The 12,706-nt window shown below is 45.9% G+C and overlaps 1 protein-coding gene across 5 annotated transcripts in view; it reads right to left on the reverse strand.

Annotated features, from left to right (window-relative positions):
• Positions 1-12,706, reverse strand: part of LOC143285968 (adenosine deaminase 2-like) — a 53,077-nt gene that overhangs the window by 39,990 nt on the left and 381 nt on the right. For 4 of the 5 annotated variants that reach the window (XM_076593422.1, XM_076593421.1, XM_076593420.1 and 1 more), the window contains exons 2-3: positions 3,632-3,815; positions 2,664-2,838 (exon numbers count right to left, since the gene is read on the reverse strand). In XM_076593422.1, the coding sequence (XP_076449537.1) occupies positions 2,664-2,838; positions 3,632-3,811 (355 nt within the window). In that variant the 5' untranslated portion in view covers positions 3,812-3,815. Of the gene's footprint in view, positions 1-2,663; positions 2,839-3,631; positions 3,816-12,496; positions 12,649-12,706 lie in introns of those variants that run through there. The other variant, XM_076593419.1, reaches the window with a different exon arrangement.

A 12,706-nucleotide genomic window follows, 5' to 3' on the forward strand; every position in this document is an offset into this window, starting at 1 on the left:
GGTCAATTTGAGGGTCTGACTCGTGTGTCCTGTATTGTTAATTGTTAATCATCAATCATTCAGTGCTTCAGACTTTGGGTCCTTCAACTATAATTTGAGATATCCAAGATTTTGTTTGAGACACCCAAAATTCAGAGATGCAAGATTCCATCACAGAGAGAAGTGGTTGGATGTCAGTGGTGTGAGATGAATTGTAGAGCTGGCTGTGTGTTATCAGCAAAATCAGTATTGGTGACAGAATGTGCTTCAGGACATAGGTGCTGGGTACACAGTATAAAAAAAAACAAAAGACCAAAGATGGAACCTTGAAACACCCCTACCAGCTGGGTTGCAGATTCAGAACAGAGGACAGAGATATGTACCCTCTGTTCTGTCAGAGGTATGTGACTTTCAGAAGAAAAAGACACAACTGTGAATGCCATACACATTTTCAGATGATGCAGGAGAATTTCATGATCAAATGCCACACTAACATCAAGCAGGGTAAGAAGGAAACAATTGATGGATGGGGTAGTGCTGTGTGGTCAGTGCTGTGTGGGCAGTGCTGTGCTGTGTGGTCAGTGCTGTGTGGTCAGTGTGGTCAGTGCTGTGCTGTGTGGTCAGTGCTGTGTGGTCAGTGTGGTCCGTGCTGTGCTGTGTGGTCAGTGCTATGTGGTCAGTGCTGTGCTGTGTGGTCAGTGCTGTGCTGTGTGGTCAGTGCTGTGTGGCCAGTGCTGTGTGGTCAGTGCTGTGTGGTCAGTGTGGTCAGTGCTGTGCTGTGTGGTCAGTGCTGTGCTGTGTGGCCAGTGCTGTGTGGTCAGTGTGGTCAGTGCTGTGTGGTCAGTGCTGTGCTGTGTCGTCAGTGCTGTGCTGTGTGGCCAGTGCTGTGTGGTCAGTGTGGTCAGTGCTGTGTGGTCAGCGTGGTCAGTGCTGTGCGGCCAGTGCTGTGTGGCCAGTGCTGTGTGGTCAGTGTGGTCAGTGCTGTGTGGTCAGTGCTGTGCTGTGTGGTCAGTGCTGTGTGGTCAGTGCAGTGTGGTCAGTGCTGTGCTGTGTAGTCAGTGCTGTGTGGTCAGTGCTGTGCTGTGTGGTCAGTGCTGTACTGTGTGGTCAGTGCTGTGTGGTCAGTGCAGTGTGGCCAGTGTTGTGTGGTCAGTGCTGTGCTGTGTAGTCAGTGCTGTGTGGTCAGTGCTGTGCTGTGTGGTCAGTGCTGTGCTGTGTGGTCAGTGCTGTGCTGTGTGGTCAGTGCTGTGTGGCCAGTGCTGTGTGGTCAGTGCTGTGTGGTCAGTGTGGTCAGTGCTGTGCTGTGTGGTCAGTGCTGTGCTGTGTGGCCAGTGCTGTGTGGTCAGTGTGGTCAGTGCTGTGTGGTCAGTGCTGTGCTGTGTCGTCAGTGCTGTGCTGTGTGGCCAGTGCTGTGTGGTCAGTGTGGTCAGTGCTGTGTGGTCAGCGTGGTCAGTGCTGTGCGGCCAGTGCTGTGTGGCCAGTGCTGTGTGGTCAGTGTGGTCAGTGCTGTGTGGTCAGTGCTGTGCTGTGTGGTCAGTGCTGTGTGGTCAGTGCAGTGTGGTCAGTGCTGTGCTGTGTAGTCAGTGCTGTGTGGTCAGTGCTGTGCTGTGTGGTCAGTGCTGTGCTGTGTGGTCAGTGCTGTGTGGTCAGTGCAGTGTGGCCAGTGTTGTGTGGTCAGTGCTGTGCTGTGTAGTCAGTGCTGTGTGGTCAGTGCTGTGCTGTGTGGTCAGTGCTGTGCTGTGTGGTCAGTGCTGTGTGGTCAGTGCAGTGTGGCCAGTGTTGTGTGGTCAGTGCTGTGCTGTGTGGTCAGTGCAATGTGGCAAGTGCTGTGTGGTCAGTGCAGTGTGGCCAGTGCTGTGTGGTCAGTGTGGTCAGTGATGTGTGGTCAGTGATGTGTGGTCAGTGCTGTGTGGCCAGTGCTGTGTGGTCAGTGCAGTGTAGTCAGTGCAGTGTGGTCAGTGCTGTGTGGCCAGTGCTGTGTGGTCAGTGCAGTGTGGCCAGTGCTGTGTGGTCAGTGTGGTCAGTGATGTGTGGTCAGTGCTGTGTGGTCAGTGCTGTGTGGTCAGTGATGTGTGGTCAGTGCTGTGTGGCCAGTGCTGTGTGGTCAGTGCAGTGTAGTCAGTGCAGTGTGGTCAGTGCTGTGCTGTGTGGTCAGTGTGGCCAGTGCTGTGTGGCCAGTGCTGTGTGATCAGTGTGGTCAGTGCTGTGCTCTGTGGTCTGTGCTGTGTGGTCTGTGTGGTCAGTGCTGTGCTGTGTGGTCTGTGCTGTGTGGTCAGTGCTGTGTTTTTGTGGTCAGTGCTGTGTGCTCAGTGCTGTGCTGTGTGGTCAGTGTGGCCAGTGCTGTGTGGTCAGTGCTGTGTGATCAGTGTGGTCAGTGCTGTGCTCTGTGGTCTGTGCTGTGTGGTCTGTGTGGTCAGTACTGTGCTGTGTGGTCTGTGCTGTGTGGTCAGTGCTGTGTTTTTGTGGTCAGTGCTGTGTGCTCAGTGCTGTGCTGTGTGGTCAGTGTGGCCAGTGCTGTGTGGTCAGTGCTGTGTTTTTGTGGTCAGTGCTGTGTGGTCAGTGTGGTCAGTGCTGTGTTTTTGTGGTCAGTGCTGTGTGGTCAGTGCTGTGTGGTCAGTGTGGTCAGTGTTGTGGTCAGTACTGTGTGGTCAGTGCTGTGTGGTCAGTGCTGTGTGGCCACTGACCTTTGGGCATGGAGCGGATGAAGCGGAAGACAGGGCTGGAGTCGAAGAGTGGTCTGGCGTGGAAGAAGTGTAGTTCAGGCAGAAAGGGCCTGCCCTCCCAAAGGGAGTCATTGACTTCAGCCTGCTTCCATGCCATCAGATGTTGGTTCACCAACCTCTCCTTCTCGTTCAGCATCTGCAAGTTCAAACATCATCTCCATCATGATCGTCTCCTTCGTCATCACTATGGTGATGCTGCTGCTGCTGATAATGATGCTGCTGATGCTGATGATTCTGCTGCTGATAATGATGATGCTGATGATGATGATACTGATGCTGATGATGCTAATGCTGATAATGATGATGCTGATGATGCTGCTGATGCTGATGTTGATTATGCTGATACTGATGCTGTTGATGCTGCAGCTGCTGCTGCTGATGATGATGATGCTGATGATGATGATCATGCTACTGCTGCTGATGATGATACTACTACTCTTACTACTACTTACTACTACTACTACTACTAAGAACATTCCAGCTTGACCAGAAACATCAGTATGCCCTTTTCCAATTTAACCGCTTGAGAAATAAAGATTTGCATAACAGCATCAGAGTACACATACACATACACACAGACACACACAGACACACACACACACACACACACACACACACACAGAAACACACACACACACACACACACACACACATACACACAGACACACAGACACACACACACACACACACACACACATACACACAAACACACACACACACACACACACACACAGAGACAGACACACACACACACACACACACACACACCACACACACACACACACACACACACATACACACACACACACACACACAGACACACACACACACACACACAAACACACACACACACACACACACACACACACACACACACACACACACACACACACACACGCACTAGTACAGTGCAGTACTGTGCACCATACCTGCCGAGCACCCAGTCTCATGGACTGTTCCAGTTCCACAACATGTCTTCTCTTCTCCAGGTATGTGTCACTGGTGTGTACAGTGTGCAGGTCGACTGCAAGGGCCATCACTGCCATAATCAGCACGTCACCATACCGCCACTGCCTTCTGTCTCCGTGTACCATTCCCACTGTCTCCATCTTTCTGTGCAACATTCCCACTGTCTTCATCTTTTTATGCAACATTCCCACTGTCATCTTTCTGTGCAACATTCCCACTGTCTTCATCTTTTTATGCAACATTCCCACTGTCATCTTTCTGTGCAACATTCCCACTGTCTTCATCTTTTTATGCAACATTCCCACTGTTATCTTTCTGTGCAACATTCCCACTGTCTTCATCTTTTTATGCAACATTCCCACTGTTGTCATCTTTCTGTGCAACATTCCCACTGTCATCTTTTTGTGCAACATTCCCACTGTCTTCATCTTTCTGTGTAACATTCCCACTGTCTTCATCTTTCTGTGCAACATTCCCACTGTCATCTTTCTGCAACATTCCCACTGTCATCTTTCTGTGTAACATTCCCACTGTCTTCATCTTTCTGTGCAACATTCCCACTGTCATCTTTTTGCAACATTCCCACTGTCTTCATCTTTCTGTGCAACATTCCCACTGTCATCTTTCTGCAACATTCCCACTGTCATCTTTCTGTGTAACATTCCCACTGTATTCATCTTTCTGTGCAACATTCCCACTGTCATCTTTCTGCAACATTCCCACTGTCTTCATCTTTCTGTGCAACATTCCCACTGTCTTCATCTTTCTGTGTAACATTCCCACTATATTATCTATGGAACATTCCCACTGTCTTAAATTTCTGTGCAACAGTCCCACTATCTTTATCTTTCTGTGCAACAGTCCCACTATCTTTATCTTTCTGTGCAACAGTCCCACTACCTTTATCTTTCTGAGCAACATTCCCACTGTCATCTTTCTGTGCAACAGTCCCACTATCTTTATCTTTCTGTGCAACAGTCCCACTACCTTTATCTTTCTGTGCAACATTCCCACTGTCTTTATCTTTCTGTGCAACATTCCCACTGTCTTCATCTTTCTGTGCAACATTCCCACTGTCATTGTTCTGTGCAACATTCCCACTATCTTTATCTTCCTGTGCAACATTCCCACTTTGTCATCTGTGGAACATTCCCACTGTCTTCATCTTTCTGTGCAACATTCCCACTGTCATTGTTCTGTGCAACATTCCCACTATCTTTATCTTCCTGTGCAACATTCCCACTTGGTTATCTGTGGAACATTCCCATTGTCTTCATCTTTTTATGCAACATTCCCACTATCTTTATCTTTCTGTGCAACATTCCCACTGTCATCTTTCTGTGCAACATTCCCACTATCTTTATCTTCCTGTGCAACATTCCCACTGTGTTATATGTGGAACATTCCTACTGTCTTCATCTTTCTGTGCAACATTCCCACTGTCTTCATCTTTCTGTGCAATATTCCCACTGTTGTCATCTTTCTGTGTAATATTCCCACTGTCATCTTTCTGTGCAACATTCCCACTGACATCTTTCTGTGCAACATTCCATTCCCACTGTCTTCATCTTTTTATGCAACATTCCCACTGTTGTCATCTTTCTGTGTAATATTCCCACTGTCATCTTTTTATGCAACATTCCAACTGTCATCTTCTTTCTGTGCAACATTCCCACTGTCTTCTTCCTGCAACATTCCCACTGTCTTCTTTCTGCAACATTCCCACTGTCATTTTTCCGTGTAATATTCCCACTGTCATCTTTCTGTGCAACATTCCCACTGTCATCTTTCTGTGTAATATTCCCACTGTCATCTTTCTGCAGCATTCCCACTGTCATCTTTCTGCAACATTCCCACTGTTATCTTTCTGCAACATTCCCACTGTCATCTTTCTGCAACATTCCCACTGTCATCTTTCTGCAGCATTCCCACTGTCATCTTTCTGCAACATTCCCACTGTTATCTTTCTGCAACATTCCCACTGTCATCTTTCTGCAACATTCCCACTGTCATCTTTCTGTGCAACATTCCCTCTGTCATCATCTTTCCCACTGCCTTCCTCTCTATGTTCAACGTTCCCACTGTCTTTACCTGTCTGTGCAACATTCCCACAATCTTCATCTCTTTGTGCAACATTCCCACTGTTGTCAACTTTCTGTTGAACATTTCCACTGTCTTTATCTTTCTGTGGAACAATCCCACTGTCTTCACCTTTCTGTGGAACAATCCCACTGTCTTCAATTTTCTGTGCACCATTGCCAGTACCTTTATCTTTCCCTGTAACATTCGTACTGTCTTTATATTTCTGTACAACATTCCCACTGTCTTTCTCTTTTTATGCAACATTCCTACTGTCTTCCTTTTAATTTTTTATGTAACATTCCCATTGTCTTCCTCTTTTTTATGTAACATTTCCACTGTCTTCCTCTTTTTTATGCAACATTCCCACTGTCTTCCTCCTTTTATGCAACATTTTAAGCAACATTCCCACTGTCTTCCTCTTTTTATGCAACATTCCTACTGTCTTCCTCTTTTTATGCAACATTCCCACTGCCTAACATTCCCACTATCTTCCTCTTTTTATGCAACATTCCCACTGTCTTCCTCTTTTTATGCAATATTCCCACTGTCTTCATCTTTTATGCAACATTCCTACTGTCTCCATCTCTCTCTCTCTCTCTCTCTCTCTCTCTCTCTCTCACACACACACACACACACACACACACACACACACACACACACACACACACTAACTCACTCACTCACTCACTCACTCAAGCTCTCTCTCACATACACACATCTGTCATCACCATTGTTTCAACAATTACCTCCCCTTAAACATTTAGCAGAAAGAGGGGCAGGTAAGAAATGTGACTTTCCGTTCAGCCAAGCAGATCTCAGAAGGGCAGTTAAGAAATGTGACTTTCCGTTCAGCACAAGCAGATCTCAGAAGGGCAGGTAAGAAATGTGACTTTCCGTTCAGCACAAGCAGATCTCAGAAGGGCAGGTAAGAAATGTGACCTTCCGTTCAGCACAAGCAGATCTCAGAAGGGCAGGTAAGAAATGTGACTTTCCGTTCAGCACAAGCAGATCTCAGAAGGGCAGGTAAGAAATGTGACTTTCCATTCAGCACACGCAGATCTCAGAAGGGCAGGTAAGAAATGTGACCTTCCGTTCAGCACAAGCAGATCTCAGAAGGGCAGGTAAGAAATGTGACTTTCCGTTCAGCACAAGCAGATCTCAGAAGGGCAGGTAAGAAATGTGACTTTCCGTTCAGCACAAGCAGATCTCAGAAGGGCAGGTAAGAAATGTGACTTTCCATTCAGCACACGCAGATCTCAGAAGGGCAGGTAAGAAATGTGACTTTCCGTTCAGCACAAGCAGATCTCAGTTTTCTGTTTTGTTTTCTCAATGAGACGTCACTGCTTTTGGACAAATCTCTATGCACTACACAGGCCACATCTGCTAGGCAGACGCCTGACCAAGGGTACTGTAACCCAGTGTGCTCAGTCAGGCTTGGAGTGCATGCTTATTCTGTGTACCTGTCTGAGTGCATTTCTTCAACAGAGTGCAACACTGATGTCGCCATGGGTTCTTTTTCAGTGCGCCAAGTGCATGCAGCACATGGGATCACAATCAACTTATCGTCTCATTTGAAAGACAAGACACTCAGTCTGATTTTCCAGCAAACTTGTGAGAAAGGGCGAGAGCTGGATTCGAACCCATTTACCCAAGGATGGACACTGTAGGCCTATAAGCATGTAAGTGTCTTAGCCATTCTGCCATGTGAAACTGAAAGGCACAGGCAGAAAGAGCAATACTGGGGAAAGGTAACCCTCCGCTTTAGGACAAACAGAAAGATCACCTCCCCTTTAGGACAGAAAAATTACATCCCCTTTAGAACAGAAAGATTACCTCCCCTTTAGGACAGAAAGAAAGATTACCTCCCTTTAGGACAAAAAGAAAGATTATCTCCCCTTTAGGTCAAACAGAAAGAGGTACTGTAAAGAAATGTGACCTCCCATTTAGGACAAACAGAAAGATGACCTCCCCTTTAGGACAAAAAGAAAGATGACCTCCCCTTTAGGACAAACAGAAAGATGACCTCCCCTTTAGGACAAACAGAAAGATGACCTCCCCTTTCGAACAAACAGAAAGATGACCTCCCCTTTAGAACAAACAGAAAGATGACCTCCCCTTCAGGACGAACAGAAAGATGACCTCCCCTTTAGGACAAACAGAAAGATGACCTCCCCTTTAGGACAAACAGAAAGATGACCTCCCCTTTAGAACAAACAGAAAGATGACCTCCCCTTTAGGACAAACAGAAAGATGACCTCCCCTTTAAAACAAACAGAAAGATGACCTCCCCTTTAGAACAAACAGAAAGATGACCTCCCCTTTAGGACAAACAGAAAGATGACCTCCCCTTTAGGACAAAAAGAAAGATGACCTCCCCTTCAGGACAAACAGAAAGATGACCTCCCCTTTAGGGCAAACAGAAAGATGACCTCCCCTTTAGAACAAACAGAAAGATGACCTCCCCTTTAGAACAAACAGAAAGATGACCTCCCCTTCAGGAAAACAGAAAGATGACCTCCCCTTCAGGACAAACAGAAAGATGACCTCCCCTTTAGAACAAACAGAAAGATGACCTCCCCTTCAGGAATAACAGAAAGATGACCTCCCCTTCAGGACAAACAGAAAGATGACCTCCCCTTCAGGACAAACAGAAAGATGACCTCCCCTTCAGGACAAACAGAAAGATGACCTCCCCTTTAAAACAAACAGAAAGATGACCTCCCCTTTAGAACAAACAGAAAGATGACCTCCCCTTCAGGACAAACAGAAAGATGACCTCCCCTTTAGAGCAAACAGAAAGATGACCTCCCCTTTAGAACAAACAGAAAGATGACCTCCCCTTCAGGAATAACAGAAAGATGATCTCCCCTTCAGGAATAACAGAAAGATGACCTCCCCTTTAGAACAAACAGAAAGATGACCTCCCCTTTAGGACAAACAGAAAGATGACCTCCCCTTTAGGACAAGCAGAAAGATGACCTTCCCTTTAGGACAAACAGAAAGATGGCCTCCCCTTTAGGACAAACAGAAAGATGACCTCCCCTTTAGAACAAACAGAAAGATGACCTCTCCTTTAGAACAAACAGAAAGATGACCTCCCCTTTAGGACAAACAGAAAGATGACCTCCCCTTTAAGACAAACAGAAAGAGGTGCAGTAAAGAAATGTGACCTCCCCTTTAGGACAAGCAGAAAGATGACCTCCTCTTATTACCTCCTCTTTAGGACAGCCAGATAGATTAGATCCCCTTTAGGACAGCCAGAAAGATTACCTCCTCTTTAGGACAAACAGAAAGAGGTAAAGTGGGGAAACTTGGCCTCCCCTTCAACACAAGCAGAAAGACGGACAGTTAACAAGGTGGCCTCCCCTTCAACACGCACAGAAAGACGGACAGTTAGCAAGGTGGCCTCCCCTTCAACACAAGCAGAACGACGGACAGTTAACAAGGTGACCTCCTCAAAACACACACAGAAAGACGGAGAGTTAACAAGGTGGCCTCCCCTTCAACACAAGCAGAACGACGGACAGTTAACAAGGTGGCCTCCCCTTCAACACAAGCAGAAAGACGGACAGTTAACAAGGTGGCCTCCCCTTCAACACAAGCAGAAAGACGGACAGTTAACAAGGTGGCCTCCCCTTCAACACGCACAGAAAGACGGACAGTTAACAAGGTGGCCTCCCCTTCAACACAAGCAGAAAGACGGACAGTTAACAAGGTGGCCTCCCCTTCAACACGCACAGAAAGACGGACAGTTAAAAAGGTGACCTCCTCAAAACACGCACAGGAAGACAGTTAAAAAGGTGACCTCCTCAAAACACGCACAGAAAGACAGTTAAAAAGATGACCTCCTCAAAACACGCACAAAAAGACAGACAGTTAAAAAGGTGACCTCCTCAAAACACGCACAGAAAGACAGTTAAAAAGATGACCTCCTCAAAACACGCACAGAAAGACAGTTAAAAAGGTGACCTCCTCAAAACACGCACAGAAAGACAGTTAAAAAGGTGACCTCCTCAAAACACGCACAGAAAGACAGTTAAAAAGATGACCTCCTCAAAACACGCACAGAAAGACAGACAGTTAAAAAGGTGACCTCCTCAAAACACGCACAGATAGACAGACGGTTAAAAAGATGACCTCCTCAAAACACGCACAGAAAGACAGACAGTTAGAAAGATGACCTCCTCAAAACACGCACAGAAAGACAGACAGTTAAAAAGGTGACCTCCTCAAAACACGCACAGAAAGACAGTTAAAAAGGTGACCTCCTCAAAACACGCACAGAAAGACAGTTAAAAAGATGACCTCCTCAAAACACGCACAGAAAGACAGACAGTTAAAAAGGTGACCTCCTCAAAACACTCACAGAAAGACAGACAGTTAAAAAGGTGACCTCCTCAAAACACGCACAGAAAGACAGTTAAAAAGGTGACCTCCTCAAAACACACACAGAAAGACAGACAGTTAAAAAGGTGACCTCCTCAAAACACGCACAGAAAGACAGTTAAAAAGGTGACCTCCTCAAAACACGCACAGAAAGACAGTTAAAAAGATGACCTCCTCAAAACACACAGAAAGACAGACAGTTAAAAAGGTGACCTCCTCAAAACACACAGAAAGACAGACAGTTAAAAAGGTGACCTCCTCAAAACACACACAGAAAGACAGACAGTTAAAAAGGTGACCTCCTCAAAACACGCACAGAAAGACAGTTAAAAAGGTGACCTCCTCAAAACACGCACAGAAAGACAGTTAAAAAGGTGACCTCCTCAAAACACGCACAGAAAGTTAACAAGGAAGATGATCTTCTCAAAACACGCACAGAAAGACAGTTAGAAAGATGACCTCCTCAAAACACGTACAGAAAGACAGTTAGAAAGATGACCTCCTCAAAACACGCACAGAAAGACAGTTAAAAAGATGACCTCCTCAAAATACGCACAGGAAGACAGTTAAAAAGGTGACCTCCTCAAAACACGCACAGAAAGACAGACAGTTAAAAAGTGACCTCCTCAAAACACGCACAGGAAGACAGTTAAAAAGGTGACCTCCTCAAAACACGCACAGAAAGACAGTTAAAAAGGTGACCTCCTCAAAACACACACAGAAAGACAGACAGTTAAAAAGGTGACCTCCTCAAAACACGCACAGAAAGACAGTTAAAAAGGTGACCTCCTCAAAACACGCACAGAAAGACAGACAGTTAAAAAGATGACCTCCTCAAAACACGCACAGAAAGACAGTTAAAAAGGTGACCTCCTCAAAACACGCACAGAAAGACAGTTAAAAAGATGACCTCCTCAAAACACGCACAGAAAGACAGACAGTTAAAAAGGTGACCTCCTCAAAACACGCACAGAAAGACAGTTAAAAAGGTGACCTCCTCAAAACACGTACAGAAAGACAGACAGTTAAAAAGTTGACCTCCTCAAAACACGCACAGAAAGACAGTTAAAAAGGTGACCTCCTCAAAACACGCACAGAAAGACAGACAGTTAAAAAGATGACCTCCTCAAAACACGCACAGAAGGACAGTTAAAAAGATGACCTCCTCAAAACACGCACAGAAAGACAGTTAAAAAGGTGACCTCCTCAAAACACGCACAGAAAGACAGTTAAAAAGGTGACCTCCTCAAAACACGCACAGAAAAAGACAGTTAGAAAGATGATCTTCTCAAAACACGCACAGAAAGACAGTTAGAAAGATGACCTCCTCAAACACGCACAGAAAGACAGTTAAAAAGATGACCTCCTAAAAATACGCACAGAAAGACAGACAGTTAAAAAGTGACCTCCTCAAAACACGCACAGGAAGACAGTTAAAAAGGTGACCTCAAAACACGCACAGAAAGACAGTTAAAAAGGTGACCTCCTCAAAACACGCACAGAAAGACAGACAGTTAAAAAGGTGACCTCCTCAAAACACGCACAGAAAGACAGACAGTTAAAAAGGTTACCTCCTCAAAACACGCACAGAAAGACAGTTTAAAAGGTGACCTCCTCAAAACAGGCACAAAAAGACAGACAGTTAAAAATGTGACCTCCTCAAAACACGCACTTAGGACTCAAAACACGCACAGAAAGACAGACAGTTAAAAAGATGACCTCCTCAAAACACGCACAGAAAGACAGACAGTTAAAAAGGTGACCTCCTCAAAACACACAGAAAGACAGACAGTTAAAAAGGTGATCTCCTCAAAACACGCACAGAAAGACAGATAGAGAAAAGGTGACCTCCTCAAAACACGCACAGAAAGACAGTTAAAAAGGTGACCTCCTCAAAACACGCACAGAAAGACAGTTAAAAAGGTGACCTCCTCAAAACACGCACAGAAAGTTAACAAGGAAGATGATCTTCTCAAAACACGTACAGAAAGACAGACAGTTAAAAAGTTGACCTCCTCAAAACACGCACAGAAGGACAATTAAAAAGATGACCTCCTAAAAATACGCACAGAAAGACACACAGTTAAAAAGTGACCTCCTCAAAACACGCACAGGAAGACAGTTAAAAAGGTGACCTCCTCAAAACACGCACAGAAAGACAGTTAAAAAGGTGACCTCCTCAAAACACATACAGAAAGACAGACAGTTAAAAAGGTGACCTCCTCAAAACACGCACAGAAAGACAGTTAAAAAGGTGACCTCCTCAAAACACGCACAGAAAGTTAAAAAGATGATCTTCTCAAAACACAAGCGGAAAGAATGAGCACGAGACGAGTGCCTTTCTTGTATTAACTCACCAAACCACCACACCACACCAAACCGCCACACCACCCCACACCACACCACCACACCAAACCGCCACACCACCCCACACCACACCACCACACCAAACCGCCACACCACACCACACCACCAAACCGCCACACCACACCACACCACCACACCAAACCGCCACACCACCCCACACCACACCACCACACCAAACCGCCACACCACCCCACACCACA

Source organism: Babylonia areolata, chromosome 9 (assembly GCF_041734735.1).
Source record: "Babylonia areolata isolate BAREFJ2019XMU chromosome 9, ASM4173473v1, whole genome shotgun sequence".
NCBI lineage: Eukaryota > Metazoa > Mollusca > Gastropoda > Neogastropoda > Buccinidae > Babylonia > Babylonia areolata.